At 35.1% G+C, this 20,122-nt stretch overlaps 1 protein-coding gene across 2 annotated transcripts; it reads left to right on the forward strand.

The window, feature by feature from the left end:
- Positions 1 to 164: 164 nt before the first annotated feature.
- LOC141904886 (uncharacterized) lies at positions 165 to 8,752 on the forward strand. 2 transcript variants are annotated; one of them, XM_074793498.1, is made up of 16 exons: positions 165 to 248; positions 436 to 603; positions 697 to 1,134; positions 1,755 to 1,855; positions 2,021 to 2,144; positions 2,411 to 2,459; positions 2,655 to 2,848; positions 3,060 to 3,191; positions 3,665 to 3,765; positions 3,849 to 3,966; positions 4,355 to 4,458; positions 5,006 to 5,121; positions 5,304 to 5,384; positions 5,717 to 5,810; positions 6,221 to 6,424; positions 7,200 to 8,752. In XM_074793498.1, exons 2-16 carry the CDS (start codon positions 468 to 470, stop codon positions 7,668 to 7,670), a joined length of 2,463 nt encoding a protein of 820 aa, XP_074649599.1. In that variant the 5' UTR covers positions 165 to 248; positions 436 to 467; the 3' UTR covers positions 7,671 to 8,752. The 2 variants fall into 2 exon arrangements, with proteins under 2 accessions (XP_074649599.1, XP_074649607.1); XM_074793506.1 differs by having other exon boundaries at positions 207 to 248; positions 441 to 603.
- The last annotated feature ends 11,370 nt before the right edge of the window (positions 8,753 to 20,122 follow it).

Below are 20,122 nucleotides of genomic sequence, written 5' to 3' on the forward strand. Positions count from 1 at the left end.
GGGAGCAAGATAGATTATACCAAATAATATTCCACCAATCACTCTCCTAGTGGCGAACTGAACCTAGGAAGAACAGCGAAAGTCTTGAAACATAACTGATAAATAAAGGCCCCACAACGCAGTTGTCGATGTTTTGTTCTGAAAAAGTATATTTGTACCCGGTATGGGACTTCCAAACATTACGTGTTGTAGCGTTACCCGAATAGTAAAGATGACCGATGATTTAGAGGTGTTTTTTGTAATAAAAGGTATTTTTTTATATTTTGTGCTTTAAGAAATAATTTCAGGGCTAAAGATACCCTCGTTCACTATCACATTAATTGCCTGAAATAATTCATATGAGGCAAAACCAATTTATTGTCATTTAATCAACTAGAACAGCTAAATCATCAATCAATTCAATCAAAATATATTTTATTTTGTTGGTTGTAACAGTGTAGGACGAGCTCAGTAGTTGTGGAAATAGGATGGAGGATAATGACTGGCGGCTTGTGGAAGAAAACCCAACAAAACCTAGGAAGAGGAGAAAAATATCTGTGAATTATTCTGGAAAAACCTCTGCAGACCAGCTCAATAATGATGATGAAAAAACAGAAAATGACGGTAAGCCATCCTTAAATTATGACTCCACAATTTCACAGTATTTCAGTAGACACATTGAAAGGATTAATGAATAAGGTTTTTTTAATTTCGTAGATTGTTTTGGTTCCGAAATTGAATTCAATTTTCACGCGTTGAGTAAGAAAAAGTTGATCGATGTTAGAATAGATGAGATGTTTGAGAAGGAGGAGAAGGAGAAGGAATTAGAGGAAGAATATTCGGTAGATGAAGCGTCGCAGGAGAAACTGCTTCGCTGTCTACGAATGGCTTCATCTCCGCCGAGTAAAACTCCGTCTCAACCTGACGTCGAACTCAGAGATCCGCATCTTCTAACGTTATTAGATAGAATAAAGCCGACTGATCGCTTGGAAAATCATTTCCAGTTGACGACGTCTACGAGCGTTGATAATAACGACGTGTTTCTGTCGTGTAATTATTGCGAACGTATATTTCCGTCGGAAGATACGTTTTTGTTACATCTTCAGTGTCACATTACGTTTACCCCGTGGATGTGTCCGCTCTGTCCATTTGCAGGTAGGCTAATATTCAGTATCTACCATTGCTGAAAAACACTCTTCAGTCCAAATTTGAAACAATAATTTTAAAATCCCACAATGAAAATGAAACAAAGAGTCCAAAATGATTCCTTCAGTTTGTAGTTTGTTGAAACATTTTGACCGTAACCTTAATCTTCAGGGGCTGGTTCCATAGTCGAGACTTAAGACCACAACTGGTCTTAAACCTTAAGACTTGTCTCAAGTTGTTAGATTGGCTATAGAACTAAGTTTGTCTTAGACAGGTCTTAAGTCTAAGCCCTGTCTATGGAACCGGCCCCAGGGGCCGGTTCCTCATTTGAGACTTAAGTCCAAAAATGGTCTTAAATTCTAAGATTGGTCTTAAGTTGTTAGATTGGTTACAGAACTAACATGGTCTTAAGTTGGTTTTAAGTCTAAGCCATGACTATGGAACCGGCCCCAGGAATCAATGATTGGCTGAATGAAACATTTCAAACTCACTTTTGGTATTATTGGATTTTTAAATACTGGTTGGCATTACGAGACAAAGTATTTCATCAATTGTTTACATGATGTTCAGTTTGTTACATTTGATAAATCAACTTATTTGAATTGAATTTTTCTATTTTATCATTTCAGTTAATTTGAAAAGTCAACTCGCTTCCCATATGAATAATCACAGTAAACTGAAACATTTTAAATGTGATCTGTGTGGTTCTGTATTCTTTCATAAAAATGCGGTGAGTGTGTTTACATTTTACGCAGTTTTAAATTAGAATATTGCGCATGAAGGGGTTTTGGTGTCAGTTCACAAATCTTGCCCCAGTCGAAAGAACGCAAAAATACATGTATTTCTGATATGTGTCCCACCCGAACGTTGTTACATGTAGAATCTTCTTCCACAGATTCAGAATCACATGAAGGATCATTTCAGTGAACATATTTGTTCAATATGTGACCAGGCATTTCATGACGAAAGTGAATTAATTGATCACAATAACACAGTTCACACTACTTCTCTTAAACAAGGTACAGATTTGATTTTATTTGATTTTGAATGAAATACTACCGATTAAGGCTTAAGAATTGATACCTTGTTTCTCATTTCTGCTAAGCTTAAAAGTTGACCTGTACATTACTTCAAGCTAACAATCACAGACCCAGCAGTTATTGAAATGAACTGAATTGAATTTCATTGCAGTTTACAAAATGACCCAACAGATTAGGAGTAGAAACAAGGTATCATTTTTTTCAGCCTAATGTAATTAAAACGATAAGAATATCTGTTTTTTCAGGATGCAAGAAATTGGTGCGATGTTTGAAAAAAGAGAAAACTTCAAAGAGGTAAGTTTATGACGAATCATTCATACAAATCTATGGGGATCTGTAGGTAAAATATTGACCTCTTCTTCGTATGTACATAATGCATAAAATTGCATTCAGTGAGATGTTAAAATCACCAGCCCCTTCAGTATGCACTCAAATATTTCTAATTCGAACAATTATTTGAATAAATTGAATACTTCAATTTATTTCCAGGAAGCAAATTCAGAAAGATGAAAAGGATCACATCTACGCCGATCTGAAACAAGATTCTCAAACTGACAACAACAACCGTTTGAAAGATTTGAATAAACAAGCTTTAAAACAACAGAACATCTCGATATCCGGTCATCATAAAAAACCGCAAGCGTATGACTTAATACTGGACGATTACTGTCATATCAAAACAGGTAATTAACTCATTGGATAAACGAGTCTATTCATTCCCTAATTTGTATGTTCGATTCAATTTACTAAATGTATGTTGCCGTTATTGATTAGTCATCAACATAATAATCATATGACTGCTACATCGACCTCACTTGCCGCAGTAGCATTGACCGTTCCCCATTAACCATGTTTTAAAATCAATCTCAATTTTTTCGAACTAATCTTATTCAGAATCTGGTCATTTGTTATTTTCGTGTAAGAAATGTCAATTGGAATTCAAAAAACGAAACCAGTTTCTGTCACATTTGACGAGTGAACACAAGGAGTGCAAACCGTACAAATGTTTACATTGCGATTATTCCAGTAAGTAAAACTTGTTAAAAGTCCCATTGCTTGTGTTCAAAAGCCTTCATTACCTGACTGCCTCTCGAGCTTTCTCACAGTTCACAGACCAGTCAGAACTCTTCGCTTTGAGTCACAGTACCGTCTCGAAGTTAGATCATACCATCTGAAGTCATTTTGCGGATTTGCATTTATGAGATTTCCCCCATCATATTTCCTACCCCAACCCCTTATGATATCGATTCTTCAGCATTCAAAGGATGGCTGAAGACTTATCAGATTCAGTCATTACCTGTTTCTGGAGAGTGTCTTAGATAATTGTTCTACTTGCAAGGCACTATACTACAGATTCATGATGCTATCATATTGTGCTACTTTTTTAAGACGCTTTACAAATTCATCATCCTATCTATATTCATCAGAATCATGTAACTTAGAAATTAACTTAATATTGTACGTAGTCTGTTTGAAGTCAGTTTTGTATTTTTTTTCAGCTCGCGTCAAACCTAACGTATTTTCTCATATGAAAATCCACAACGAAGAAAAGAAGCATGTTTGCTCAATTTGTCATAAAGGATTTCACTTTTCATACAAGGTTGATATTTCAGAGTTCACTACCGGCGTTCAAAGCAGTGAATTGAAAAAGATCTTTTTCGGAAAATATTGTATTTATTTCAGCTTGAAATTCACATGCAGTACCACGCTAATGAACGCAATTTCACTTGTGATATATGTGGAAGTAATTTCAATAATGCTGTGGATGTGAATCGACATAAAAAAAGACTTCACACTGAAGGTGATTTAAACCGAAAATCATATTTTCCTTTCTAAAAATCAGTTGTTAATTGTAATTTTGAGTTTCAGCTTTGATTTATAACCCATAAATGTCATCGAAATTAATAAATTTGACTGAGATTTAGAATACAGATATTGTCTGATCTTAGTTCAGTTCAAGTCTAAGCTTTTCGAACTGGAATATTGTCCAAATTGAATGTGCCATATTGCAATTGTTTATGATTCACATATAGGGTTTGAAAGATATCTTAACAAACATTTGAGTAAAGACTTTAGCTCAGTCTAGTGTAGAACACAATTCAAATTGAAATTAGCTCACAAACTAGCTCTTTATTATATTGATTTGAAATGAAACAATTTTTATACCGTAACTCATCGATTATTTTTAGGATATCCATTTACTTGTGATGTATGCGGTAAAGGTTTCAAGTACAAATTAGCTTATACGCGCCATTCAGAAACGCACGTTCCTGGAAAAACTCAAACCTGTCCGGTGAGTACCTGTTAATAGTTCATCACATTTCAATAACAACTCTCGTGATGAACTATAAGAACTACAGTGACAACTACATTAAACTAAGCGAACTAATCTCAAGCCTAAACAATGATATTCAAACAAGATAGGTGGAATCTGATTTGACATCGACTAAATCGCTGCTATAGCCTTGTTACGGTCAGAAAGCACCGAGATAAAATCAGCAGCCAGACAACGAAAACACAACTTATTGCATTTCATGATACTTTATGTAGTATATTTTTGAGTACTAGACCTTACAACAAGTTATCATAGAATGAACTGTTGACAGTACTGGTTGTCCAGAATCAATGTCATACGACTTTAAATTTAAACAAATGTATGGTGGATACTGAACATATGGACTTTGAATTAAGCAACGACTTATTTGAAAAATTTGACTTATTTATGACAACTTAAATGAAGATATTGATAGGTTTTATTGAATGATATAATGAAATATGCGGAATCTCCCCGATCTGACTTTAGCTGGCTTTAACTGTATATATGTGCTTGATATTTTCAGTACTGTAATAAATGGTATCGCACCAAACACAGTTTACGTATCCACATGCAGTGTCATACTACTATATTCCAGTGTCAAATCTGTGACAAGAATATCACTAGTTACTCAGCATTTGTGTAAGTTTATTTTGAGAGTCTTGAGTTTCATCAGAAAGTTGAAGTTTAAAACGTTAAACAATGAAGTGTCCAATAGCGACTGCAATAGAAATTTGAGTCTCACTTTTTCATGAAACTTGATCCCGGTCGAATTCTGTAAAAATCTCGATCTTAATTTAAACTCGTTTGAAACCGTTTTTCAGCCAGCACAAAAACTCACATGACCCAAATTATAAAGGCTTCCCCTGTGAGCAGTGCGGTAAGAAGTGGCCCAGTCAACACGCGTAAGTCGAAAATAAACCTACAAATTTTGTCGGAAATTTTCCGATTTCGTAATTTTGGACTCAGTTCTACAGTCTTAAGCTTGACTAATATAGAGCTGTATAAATTAGGTCATTTCCAACTCAATAGTCGAGTCTTAACTGTAGAACTGTCCAGGGGCTGGATGCTCAAAAGTTGGTTAGACTGAACTGATGGACAAATACTGCGGTTATTAATAGAATTTCAATTGTCACTATGTCACCTATCCACTGGTTAACTCAACTTTTAACCAACTTTTGAGCCACTGACTCCAGATTTACAGCAGAATTTCTTTAGAATAACTGTCTATTTACAGTTTGGATAAACATACCGCTATCGCTCACATGACAGAGAAACCATTCGAGTGTGAATTCTGCGGCAAAAGTTTCAAATTAATGGAATATCTGAAGGTAAAATTTCAAAAGATAACTAGAGGGGGTTTGAAATATGCTGTAGAAATCGAGTTTGAGAACAAATATGACTCGACGGGGTGGGGTCCCTATGACTCCTCGATTTCTTAAAAACTCATTCAAAACTGAAAATATTTTTAAAGGTGCTCGAAACTTCTTTAATTAACAGCTTACTGAGATAAACAGTACTGATTTAGGAGGTGTCTTTAGTAATTGGGATATGAAAGTGATGCAGACGCACAATTCCTCGAAATTTGAAATTTTCTCCTTGAAAACTAGTAGGCCTAATATCCAGGAATGACTGATCTGCAGGGACCCTGCACTGCACGTTTCAAATTAGATCCGGAACTGTGGAACTTGATCCAATATTGTATGTTGTGATATTGTAAGTTGTATATTGTATATTGTAGGCTCATATGGTGACTCATTCAACTGAGAAAGAATGCACTTGTCACATCTGTGGAGCGAAACTGAAACGTAAATCGAGTTTAATCGTTCATTTGAAACGACACAAAATGCAGAAACCGTTCGTTTGCGGTTTGTGCGGCAAAGAATATTCACATCGTCAAGCTTTATCTAATCATTTATTACATCATTCTCAGGATAAGGTCAAGGTAAGGATATGTTTCATTAAACCGAGGTGTAATTACAAACAGTCCTCTCAGGTTAGATGAGAAATTCATTTATTATTGGAGTCATAATACTTAACTGATACTCAAGAACTAGATCAAAGGCGTCCCCAGGAATTTTCATAGAGGGCTCGAATTAGCATCAATCCAGCATCTAAGCACAATGTCTGGTGTTTGGTGGGCCTCCCCCAAAAAACTTTTTAAAATTGGAGGCTTTAGAAAAAGACTAGTCAAATTGGCAAGAAAAATCTTGAACATTGATTACATAGTAACTTGAGAAGTTAGCTATCTCGAAAAGGGGTGTGTCCGCTACCCCCGTACCCCCCTTGGGGACGCCTATGTAGATCCTTCAATCCCCACAGTTTATCATCAAAGAATAAGAAAATTTGGCAAAGTAAGAATTACTTGAGTCGTATTGAGGTAAGAATATTCTTCAACGATAACCTGCAGGGATTATCGCATCTTCAATGATAGCCTGCAGGGATAATCCGATCTAGTTCCCAAGTTGTTGGTTGAAGTATTACTTCAATAATTAATCATTGAAATGAGAACTATGAAACGAGATCCTATTTATTCATATATGGATCGTAACAAATTTACCTTGAACTTTTGATGAATTCTTCTAAAACACGACACTAGATACAGTACGCGACATTTGGATAAATTTGTCATTTTTCTCGGGGGGGAAAAAACCTTTGCTTTACCATAACGTGTATCGAGTCTGAGGGAATTGATGAATTGAATTGTTGTTTATTTGAAGGCGTGTACACATTGTGAGCAGACGTTTACCAGTCAAACTGAACTAGAGGAACACGTACAAACAGAACACGTGTCGGAACCGGAAATAATCACTCAACACATCATCGATTCGAACTGCTTCCTCTGCGAACAATGCAACGAAATATTCGAGAATCAAGAAGCGCTCGCGTTACATATACTAACCGATCATATGAAGGAACATTTAGAGGTCGAAACGGAGCATAAAACGGAACTCGTAATGAATGAAAACGGTGATTTATTACCGATTACAACCGCTGATAATAATCAGACAGTCTTCATCGACGATATGAGTTCCCACGGCAACGTCGTCGCGACAACAATCGAAATAATCAGCGACGTCGACGGCAATATTTTGTCGATTCCGACGATCGAGGGATCGGTGGACTCGAAACCGGCGCTAGTCGCTCCGCCGCGTAGGCAGTCCCCGAGACATGTGAAAATTATCACTTGATTTGTAAACAGGAAATGTTTCTTTATAGAAAATGGAGTGAATTCGTCCTGGCTGTGAAACTGGGTTCATACTTCACTCTCAATATGAGACATTACTCTAAAACTTCTTGAAACTCCTTAAATTTTGGTAAAGTCTGAACAAAATGTTCAATATTCGACGTATTTCTGTCTATGACAATAGTACCTGGTCTAATTTATCAGCCTGGTATTCAATTTTACCTTTGTGAACCTCTTCAAATTTTCACAATTTCTTCATAAATCCTCCTAAGAAACTCCTGAAATTCTCTGGGATGACCGAGAGCAGTATGAATCCTGTGTAAAAGGCGTGTAAATTGTAACTATTAGTTTATATTATAAAATATTTATACGAATCGACGCTGATAATTGTAGTTTGTATAAAACTTGTGAATATGTAGAAAGTACAGTGAATTTCCAGGCTTCGGATAAGGATGATTTGAAACTAGGTTTCTCAGTTCTCAGTTAGAACACCCACCGCACAGGCCTGGAATTAGTCGGATTTTACTGTGAAACTCTACCGAAACTGAGATTCAGATATTCTGTAACTGCACCCCCATATCATCCTGTAATTCGGCCTCCTTTACTCAACAAAGCCTAAAGCTTTTATAATGACCTCATAATGCACCAAATCTGAGTTAATTTTCAAGTTTATTTTCCACCGAGCCTCGGGTACTGCATACAAAATGGTCCTTTTCTGCTGCCCACATTCCAAATATCGCCCTGATCCAGGACCGTTTCGACCCTGATTTCTGTGTATAGAATCTGACACTGTCTGATCTCGTATTTCATGGCTATTGTATTTTATCTAAATGAATTGTGGTTGAATTGAGGTTAGCTGTCAGATCGGGTTTCCTATTGAAAAACTTCTTCGCATGAAACTAGATATTTATTGTGTAATAAAGTATCTCCCACGGGAGAACTGTGTGAGATTTATCTCAAAAATAATAATCATATGATTTGATATCTACTCGGCTTAGCGAGCTATATATGTATATATAGGTGTGTGTAGTGAAGTCTTGTTTATTGTTCTATGTTCAGTATAAAATATCATATCTCTATTTGAAAATGCTATTTCTATTTTGTTCGTTTTTTTTTTAATGAGGAGAATCATGTTTGAGGATGATTATAAACCGGTGTCAGTGGTTCTCCTAAACGGATACCTCCATTTTTTTGTTTCCCCTTGTTTCTCATCTCAAGTGAATCAATTCAAATATCACATTCGTTTCTGACATTAGTTTTTTTATGAGGAAAAAAAGCGGAAAATGAATTGTTTTCAACGAAAATCAACTATTTATTCTATTAGGCACGAGCCTAATCCCGGGAATAATCGGACTAATGTGAGATGAGGAACGCTATTGGACCCGACCTGCACAAATAAACCATCATCCATTCTACCCTCGCTTCACCACAAAGGAAAAAAAATAAAACTCGTCCGAGGAATCTAGACAAAAAATCTGTTTCATTGAAAACTTCTGCTTCATAATCAAATGGACGACGATTTATCTGATTCCATACATGATATTCAGTTATCAACTGCTGTGTTTGTTGTATATAATAGAAAATATCGTCTTTCTTATGTTAAAAAGCGGAGAGGAGTGCATTACCGAGTCTAACAATAGATTTATTATTAGATATCAGCAAATCTACCAAAAATATCGCCGCAAATTGTAGTTGAACACTGTCAGCTATATGAGCCTGAAGCTATCTATTGAAGATTACGAAATTTGATGGCGTTTTTGAGGCGGGGCATCACTTCTGAAATGAAAACGTAACGATGATATTTAAATTCAGTGAGTTTTAAGTATATATAGGCAGTATTACTGACGCTTAGTCTAGTCTCAGACTGTTGTGTGCAAGCAGTCGACAGAGCGGAGCATGATTGCCGCGAACCCGATGCTGGAGATCGTGTTGCAGATGCTCTCGGCTTTCAAGTCGATATATCCCAGATTTCCCGGAGATAATATTCATTCAGTTGAGATGTGTGGTTATAATGGAAGGTGAAGCTGACGTAGACCACAGCTCTGAAAAGACAATAGTAGTTAAGGAAGAACCAGTGAGCAGTGTCACAGAAAACAGTGGAGACATAAAAGTGAGTTACATCTTTTTGGCATTTCTTCAATTGAATGGTTTCTTTATGGGTTTATGAGGAGCTATTTTTAAATCTATCGTTGCGCTAGTTACCGATTTCAACGTTTTGCTACTGGTGAAACGTTCACTCATAGCTCCTTTCAAAAGCTAATGTTTAAACTGATCACTATTATAGTTGAAGATCTTTTTATTTCAACTCTATGGAGCAAGTAAAGTTAAAGGTTACTCAGAGTTCTTCCAGAATTGAATATCGTAATCCACTTCAAAATGTAAAACAAACGGTTTTGTCAATAATCAAATCCGACAATACAGTCGTTCCTCATGTGGTGCTGGACGAACACAATTAAGATTACCTATGAAGTTTTATCATTTGGATTTCTGAATTAAGAGTCAATGGTTTTGTCGGGTAGGTTAGGGTAAATGTTTGGTCTATCATCTTTGTCGTGGCATCAAAGCGATGCCATTTGGTTTTGTTGTGCATGAAGAGGGCAGGCTAGATAGACTAAGCATGTCCAAATTGTTAGGTATAACGTATTCCAACGAGAACCCGATGCTCTCTGGAGTATGGCGATGTTCTGATGTGGGATATTTCTAAGTTGTTCTTAATTTCTAAGATGGATTTGTAAGTTCGAGGCTATCATAGAATGGAATATGGTGATCGTTGTCTTATAGATCCGATTAAGGAATATTATTATGGAATATTAATTATACATTTATGGCTTATGGTTACTCTCTACAAGTCGTGTATAACAAAATGATATGGTATTCGATATAGTTAGCTTTTTTTTAAAAAGGTTGTGAAATGCAAATAACGAGTTTGGTCACCTGTTTTTTTTTTCATTTTCAATGTATGTATTTCATGCAGCTGTAAAGCAACAGAAGCTGGCATAGTGTGTGGACTTGCAGAGCACTTGAAGTGATAAGGGGTGGGGTGTATTTCATTGGGTGTTAAAGCCCAAGTCCCAGTTGTACAGTTATGATTTGGCTCGGGTTGACTAATAGAAGATGAACTAATTTTAACTCATTAACTCAGAGTTCACAATAACTCGCAACGCTATGAAACTGGATCCTGGTTTTCACTGAAGATTAATCTTCTGTTCAATTTCTATCGGTACTAACGGCCTGATATTATCGGGATATATTGTGTTTCATAGACATCTTTAAAGCTACATTAGGCAGTCAACACACAATACCGATGAAACTGATTTTGTGAAATGGGCCCCAAATTTAACTTTCAACGGTGTTCAACTCAATTCTATTAGTTGCTTCGGGATCCAGTTCCACAGTGTGAGTTATTTGACTCAGAGTAACTTATTGAAAATGAATAGATTCTAATTCAGCGTTAACTCTAACTCACAACTGTGGAACTGGGGCCCTGGTTAGTAAAAAAACCTCTTCATAAAACTGGTCCCTAGAGTTACACTCATTCTGTTCATGTTGAATTCCTATTTTCTTTGTTCCAGTCTTAAGTTGTAAATGATTGAATTATCGTATTTTATGATCGACTGTAAAAGCAAAGTTTCAATCTATTCGAAAATAAGGCATAGAAGCATAGGGGAACTGGAGAGCAGATTTTAATCTGGTATATAAACGGGACAGGAGAGATTCCTAAGATAACCGGTTATTGTGTCGCCTCGCCTTTAATGGTTAGCAATTGAACACTAATCATAGGTTTCTATGTTTACGTCTCTCCGTGTTTCAGTTAGGTTTCAAGTTGCACTTACGGTCGTGGTCACTTGATTCTGTAGGCAGTTGTTCCCCCCAGTTCGATCGCAGTCGAGTGTCATAAGATTCTGTATGCAATCCGATAGCTTATAATCGCGGCAATTTGATAGCTATGGTATTGTGTATACCACCTGGCATTCGCAATACCATCCTTTTAAGTCTTACATTTTTATCAATTTTCAAAAGCACTAAACCAACGTTTATTCATAGAATTTGCCAGAGATCCTTTTTTATAAATTTGACGCGACAATATACAATACAGTCATGTTGCTTCTTAATGCACTTTTTTCCTACTCAAAATTCAAAGGAATCAAATTGTTACGGAACGATAGATTGAATATTGGATGCGGTAATTGTGTTGTTGTGTGAACTTGTTCCCGGTTGTTGATGAGTATATAAGTTTTGTGTAAGGAAGAGTCTTATGTTTCTCAGCCATTTGGCTAGAACATGCTGAAACCCTGTTGAGACCAGCTGATTTTCATGCCGTTGGGTTTGTAATTCCATCCGAATTTTCGTTTAAAAAATCCCGACCGTAGACAGTTTGGCAGGTTTGGCATCGATAATGAAATTGTATACGCGTGTTTTTTCGTAATGTAATACATTTCACACAACTGCGCTCTGTTTGCCCAGCTTACTTGATAAAGAGCAGACATCTATTTCATCACTCGACAGCTCCACTATTCAGAAAAATTGAAATAAAATTGACCACAGTTTGATGGTGTTTTTTGAACAGCTATTGCGAGCGGCACGATCTCAAAGAACATTGAATGTAAGTTGAGTCTATGTGGTTGAGGGATGCATCTACGTAGAAAATGGGGGCTCTGGTGCCGGTCAAATAATTCAAAATGTGAATATTCTAAGTTTATTGAATCAGTATTAACAAAACATTTAGGCTATTTGAATTAAAATACAAACAAAAGAATTCAAAGTCTTTTTAACAAGCATCACATGCTGGTAAATGAATAGGGACAGTTACGATGGATATCAAAACTATTGTACCTATCTACAGCCAATATTTTCTAGGTTGATTTAAAACGAGCACTTTCCCGCCTCTAGCGCTTTGATCACTGTCAACATAGGTAATTTTTATTTCATGGAATATGACCATACAATATAGGGTGTCGACGTAGATTCGATAAATATATACTGTAACTACAATAGTAGTAAGAGTTTTAGAAGAGAATGTTTCGTGGTTGTAGACTTGAGACGACAGTTTTGATGAAATGTAATCTGTAGTCGTCAACTGCAGTTTGTCATCGCATCAAAGAGTCTTTTGTATTGGCATCAAATTTATGTGAATAACCATTGTTAAGTATTTTGTTGATCAACATATGGAACTGTGTCTCATATTACTTCGGTTTGTGGGTATCATATTTCAATAATCGTACTGTCAATCCGAAGGGAGATCTCTTTATTATATATGATATTCTGGGTATAGACTTGTAATCAGAGGTTCCATCAATATCTGCGTCGTTAAAATTGGAAACTATTGACTACAAACGTTTGTTTTTTCCCTAAGCTGCAAGTGACGATAAATGGTGAAACCGGACCAAAATCACCAATAACTTTAAAGTACGGAACCATGGACTCTGAAAAACGATTGATTTTAGACTTTGTTTAAGGGTCCATGATTTATACCTGGTTGGTTGAATTGATCCATCAGGTATTTAATGATGAAAAGAGGTTTTTAATGAAGTGGAGATAATGCATAAATCTAGTATGATCCAGACATGATTTTGTAATCGCTACTTTCTCTTGAACCTTTTGTTCATCTTTGTGTTTCGCTATCTGATGGTTTTATTATGATAAAAACTATTACAGTGAACACTGATGTGTATGGTATTAAGTTGCAGAAATGCTTGGAATGAGTATAATTTTGTACCGATAACATTTCTATGATATTTACGTATATTTAGGCAATGAAAACTTGCCCTATCAGTTCCAACATCAAAATATCACGTTATTACAAGCTGATCTACATTATGTACGCTCATCGTCTATATAATATCAACCAATGACTTTTTGCGATTCAGAAAACGCAAAAAGAGATGCCTTACTGTTTAAAAAAGCCAGTGTGTCTGTTCGAGTGTTTTGTACGCGGGATGCTTTTTCGTTGCACCGAATCCATCATATACGGATTCATCAATTTTGTTTGATTTGATAATTGAAGTATAATTTTAGAAGGCAGATGGCTGCTTGAATTTCAATTGCGAATTCACGATATACATAGATCTAGTTACCGTTATGAATCGTTAATGAGACACTGATAATACGTAAATTCATACTGATATAAAGGCGCTGCATCATTAAGACTTGGGTCATACGGTACTCAATCACTTAACTGATAATTCAATATTCTCTTCCTCTTTGATGCTTATACATTTAACAGATACGCTTCCAACACGTGCATAACTTTTCCGACAACATTGATTTTATTGTCTAATTAGTCTGGCATTATAGGTTCATTAGTATTGTAATGCAGAAGGCGTTCGGATCAGATTCGTTGCGCTCGTATTAAGACCCGATTACGAAGGTTTAGTTTCAAATCTGCAGCCGATGAAGCGGATATTTTTACATCATTTTCTACACGTATTTATCAAGTGTATGCGGAGAAAATCTATTCGTATCGTTGAGATCAAATGAGTCATTTGTATAGAAAGAAGATTTGTACTAATTAGGACCCGGTTCCATAGGCGCGGTTACAAACTGACTCTCTGAAGAGTTGCTTGAATAATTCGTAGGGGACCCAGTTCCACTGTCATAGGTCAAAATATTGCGCTAGATAATTCATCATTTTCAGTAATCATTGAAGTCGAACTGTCAGTTATAGTTCTGTGCTATAATCTATTCCTGTTGATATTGCCAAAAAGTGGCCTTTAGGTAAAGGAGATTTTGTAAAAATTCAAAATCTAATTTCAACACAGCAATTTCAAAAGCCACGTAAAACACGACCTGCTCCGGCTCGAACTTAGGAATTCATGCCTTCAAGTCCAGCATGCTAACCACTAGACCACAGATCTGTACTTTTTGAAAGGTTTGTCGGATCAGTGTGGTGACCATTTGATCAGTCGGGACTCGATTTACTATCGCGCTCTGTGATTCTGATTAACATTCGTCTCGTCTTTAATCTGGTGTCCATTCTAATCAATCCTAATATTGCCGATTAGATCATCCGATATTCTAATTCAATGAAGTTTTTTCTGTCGTGGTGTCTTCTTGTAAAAAAAAACTGACGTCTACTTGTGTGTAAAAATCATTTTCTTCAAAGAGCTCTGACTGAGATAAGCCGAGAACTGGGACCTAACAACTAACGAATAGAAAAAAGATGATACGATGAATTAGAGAAGTGATTCCAAGATGAATTTCTTACTTTCTTGAAAATCCCGATATTTTTTCTGTTCTCGTCATTAATATATATCAGGGGTTTCTAGTTACTGTTCAGTACGTCCGTTCACTATATTCCTCTTTCGTCATCTTATTTCGTCTTTATTTTCTGAAATTTTGATATGTATTATCTCGTATTGTCACTTTGAAATCCGATACGATCTATTAATGGGAAGATGAGTAAGATTAAATACATGAAAGCTCATCAGCAAACTCGCCCCAGATACTCACAATTAACGACACTGATAAAACTAGTTTGACACAATTTCTGCTCACGAAACGCAACCTTTTCTTGTTCGAAAGTTTCGGTTATCATTTTAGTTTCTTTTACCTTATCAACTAATGATGTATATATTTATATATATTTATATGCATCGACATGTATATATATATATATATATAGATATATATATGTATGTATCATAAAATCACAAGTTAGCACAACTGGATCAATTTCCATTTAATTGCATGTTTTCCGCGAATATCCTTTGATGTGAAAACTAAGTGTGCGATGAGTTTTCAAACTTGGGGTTTATTACGTGGATTTACAAAGTTATCATATAACAAGAAACACGTCACGTCACGTAAACATCAAATTTTTAAATAGCCCGGCATGCAACACTTGTCAGTTGTCACTTGTCATATATATATATATATATATATATATATATATATATATATATATATATATATATATATATATATATATATATATATATATATATATATATATATATATATATATATATATATATATATATATATATATATGACAAGTGACAACTGACATATATATATATATATGACAAGTGACAACTGACAAGTGTTGCATGCCGGGCTATTTAAAAATTTGATGTTTACGTGACGTGACGTGTTTCTTGTTATATGTTAACTTTGTAAATCCACGTAATAAACCCCAAGTTTGAAAACTCATCGCACACTTAGTTTTCACATCAAAGGATATTCGCGGAAAACATGCAATTAAATGGAAATTGATCCAGTTGTGCTAACTTGTGATTTTATGATACATACATATATATATCTATATATATATATATATATATATATACATGTCGATGCATATAATAACACAGAAATGGCACCCGCCAGACTGAGATCCGGTAACCAAAGGGTTTCGTAACCATCACCCCGCCCTTTTTTCTTAAGCTTCGGCCGGAGAGCTAATGTTAGCAATTACATATATATCAGAGTTAATGGATTTTCCGTCTTATGAATTTCATGTTGAGCAGCATTATGCAGAAGATACAATGAATGAGTTACTGGGTTGGTACGGACTCGGTAAGGTAAATCCTAATGACACCGAGAATCTGAACTTACATCGCTTTACTGAGTCACCGGCAGAAGAGAGACGATCGCCATTATCCGATGACCAAGATAACCAGGATGAAGGAAGTTGCTCCGGCCGAAAAACTCAAAGTCCGTGTAAGTATATATATATATATTTATACATAATTCATGGTGAACATCTTAGTGTAAATTGGTTTAGTTTGATAACGATTTATTCACGGTCGATTTTAATTCATTCTTTGAAAGTTTGGTTCATCTACAGAAATGATCCTCGAATCAGGATCACAATACAGTGGATCCTCGTTACAACGAACTCGGATATAAATCGGACAAATTTAATCACTTCATTTCAAAATGGATATAACGAGAAAGTACAGATTTTCTGGTGCCCTGAGGTTAACGAGGTTCCAGTATATCGTTCAAGTTTATGTCCATGAAGCGATCTATACAAGTTTTACGATAGATAGATGAATGATTGTAATTTTTTCTTTCGAGTCGAACTTTTATGACAGGCAGGTGCTGATTGTAAATTCTTATCTGATTATCTATCTATTGACAAAATTTAATGCATGGATTGAGGTATTTTATAATTCTATACCTGAACCCTGTATATATTTCTAGAAGAGTAAGCTATCTATATATTTGTTCGTTGATCGAGGTTTTGAACTTGAAATTGGGAAATATCACTTTTATCTATTTAATTATGATTCGATTTCATTTGGTGCCATTTCAAACCACACCCACCGGAAATGAAACAGGTGGTTTGATTTTGAAATCGGAAAGAACAGATATTATAGTTGAATGTTCGGCGATCGAGTTTATAAATTTCCAGTAACAGGGTGAGAGACAATAATTGATACGACAAAATCAGAGAGAGAGAAAGAGAGGTTTGTTTTACTAATTAGATCTAAAACTGCGGCAGAGGTTTTTTGTCTTGAATTTATTGGGTTGAAATTAGAAACCGGTCGTATCTAATTTCTACATTGTACAGGGTTTCATGTTACAATTCGGGATATTCGTTTTCGTACCACGTGTTCGCCTGAAACCAAAAAGAAATGAAGGCGTGAATAAATGAGTTATTCATGAAGCCCTTGTCTCGTGTACATGCGAGCTAACAACCGTTTCGAATTTAAATACGAGTAGAGTTTGTTTCCAATTCGTTTACAAGTTCCAATATATCGGAAGGGCTTCATATTTCCGTTATTCTATACATGTATATATATATACATATGTATAACGTATGATATAGTCTGGTGTGTGCAGACTTCTGAGGTAGCACCGCTAAGAATAAAACTATACCTACTTCAATTATGTTCTGGAATTGTATCATCTTAAAGCGTCGAATTCTGGAAAGGAATTGTTAAATATTTATAGAGATATTGATAGGCTTCACCTTCGTATTGAAAATCTTGATGACACAGAGATAACAATCAGCCGATATTATTCATTATTTCATTGAGCCATCCGCATTTATGAAACATTTTTTTTTATACAATGTTACGTATATAATTCTAATAATTCTAATGTGCGTTTGCCAACTTTTAGAAAAGGGCTATCGTACTTTGAGTCCATCCACTTTTTTTTCGATGAAACCAGGCGTAGGTCAGGTTCTGTTCGATAATGAGAGATGCATTTCGTCTATGATGCAAGCAGCTGAAATATGCGTGGCTTATTCAGGAGCAGTTACGCAAACAATTATTCATTCATCATTATTAATGATCTTGTCGCATCAGATTATACTCAATAAGTATATGTATATACATATATATATATATATATATATATATATATATATATATATATATATATATATATATATATATATATATATATATATATATATATATATATATATATATATATATATATATATATATATATATATATATATATATATATATATATATATATATATATATATATATATATATATATATATATATATATATATATATATATATATATATATATATATATATATATATATATATATATATATTATTTGTAATTTTATCCTTTGTAGCTTCAGTATTGAGTGACGGTTCATCTCAAACATATTCATTCCAAACTGGACAGACTGGCGCAGACAATATAACAGGTAACTATTTCTAGTCTATTTGTTAGTTCTCAGTCGGAGAGAAGGTTTGCCCTCTCTTATGGGGAGATGATGGGGATGCACGGGTAGATGATCTCCGTTACGTAGCTACCGATCCAAATCCAATCGATTCACATGTTTGATTCACTCCCACCAGGAATTAAAGCGCTCGTCGGTTCGTATTATGTATTTTGTTTAGTTTGTCATTAGTTCTGTTGAATCCGTGTTATGTTTATTGAGTTAAGGGTTTAAGATTGCTTAATATTTGAGAATTAATGCTTTTATTCTGCTTTGAATCGATACAATACAGCAGAAAAGTGGTTCATTTTTCGTATGCCCGGGAGTCGTGTACATACCTACAAAATATTGTTTATCAAACGGTAAATCGATATGGAAAAAAATGATGTTTCGTGTTCATTTTCTAGGCAAAGAAAACTTTTGCAATACGATAGTGTTGATTATTGCAATGTCGGCTAATTAGCATACGCCATATACTTCTAGGCATTTAAACAAGTTTCAGCCCTGGGTAATTTTATCAGCTTATACAGTAAAATATGACACTGTATTATGATAAAAAGAAGATAAATTTGATGGACAATGTCATCATGATTTTCAATCGAACATTTGTCCATATCATTTTTTTTTTTGAAGATGCAATATCTTTGATTGCCTCACACACCTCCGTCATTGCAACTGTTCACAGTTTTTTTTACGTTCAACTTTGTGTCACCCACATTGAACAACTACTAAATGACAGACCGCGATTACGGTTTTAAAGGTCGCTGAAACGCGATATGTTCATGTCAATAAAGACAATTTGAAGCTTCTCCGATGGCCCCATGTAAAAGCCTTCTTCAATAAATTTCCTGGATAAATATAAAATTTGATCTCTTCCACTTATGAATAGAGAGTAGTCGGTATAACTACGGAGGAACTCGCCTATTTGAAACTTGGGTAATCGGAGATGAAGACCAATTTTGTTCGATAATTAATCCATATTAAAATTCTTTTCAGATAATTTGTGTGAAGCTTTCAGCAAAAATGTTGAGTGGTTGAAATAAGTTTCATATTCCAACACGTTCGAAACTTATTGAATTACATACGAAAAAGAATTGAGTTTATGTTTTATCTCATATAGAAATCGATGTTGCATCCGAGTCTATTATACGTTTATAGCTAAATTCCGAATCGTGAATTGTTCTGCTTTCAATTACGATATTTTAACCATAAAATACTCTCGATATCTCGTGAGTGATAGTACATTGAATAGAGTGTCAATATGATGTGTTTTCCGATGACACCTGCAGGGCTGGGTGCTTATCTGAACCAGGCTTTCCATAAATTCAATAACAGTTACACTCGCATTACAAAAGCCATCAAGTGTCTCATTTCAGAGTTGTTTTTGCAATATAGTCTTCGTGCCAATATCATCGTTTTTTCTATACTTTTCATATTTCAAACGCTATTTATGAAGTCGGAAACAAGATACGTCAATTAGAACTTGTGGAAAAATAATTCTTTTCCCTTTTTTTCGTCAAGTATTCTGCCTGCGCTTGTGTATAGTCTATTGAGAAATGTAATATGAACAAGGCCCCTTTCTAAGTAGTAATCCAACCCTTCAGACAGTCTGGCAATCATATTTAGTTAAACCTGTTTATTTAGTATTGGCTATCGTCGGTCATATTATATTTTAATATGTGATGTAGCATCGCATTACTAGTTTCACAGTAACTCGAGCTTGGCTGAGTTGTTTTTCACCGAACGGCACGACTAAATTAGAAATTTGAATCCAAGTGTCGGTATAAAATTACCGCTTTCTCTGGGTTTCTTACATA

This window comes from Tubulanus polymorphus, chromosome 1 (genome assembly GCF_964204645.1).
Source record: "Tubulanus polymorphus chromosome 1, tnTubPoly1.2, whole genome shotgun sequence".
In the NCBI taxonomy this organism is placed as follows: domain Eukaryota; kingdom Metazoa; phylum Nemertea; class Palaeonemertea; order Tubulaniformes; family Tubulanidae; genus Tubulanus; species Tubulanus polymorphus.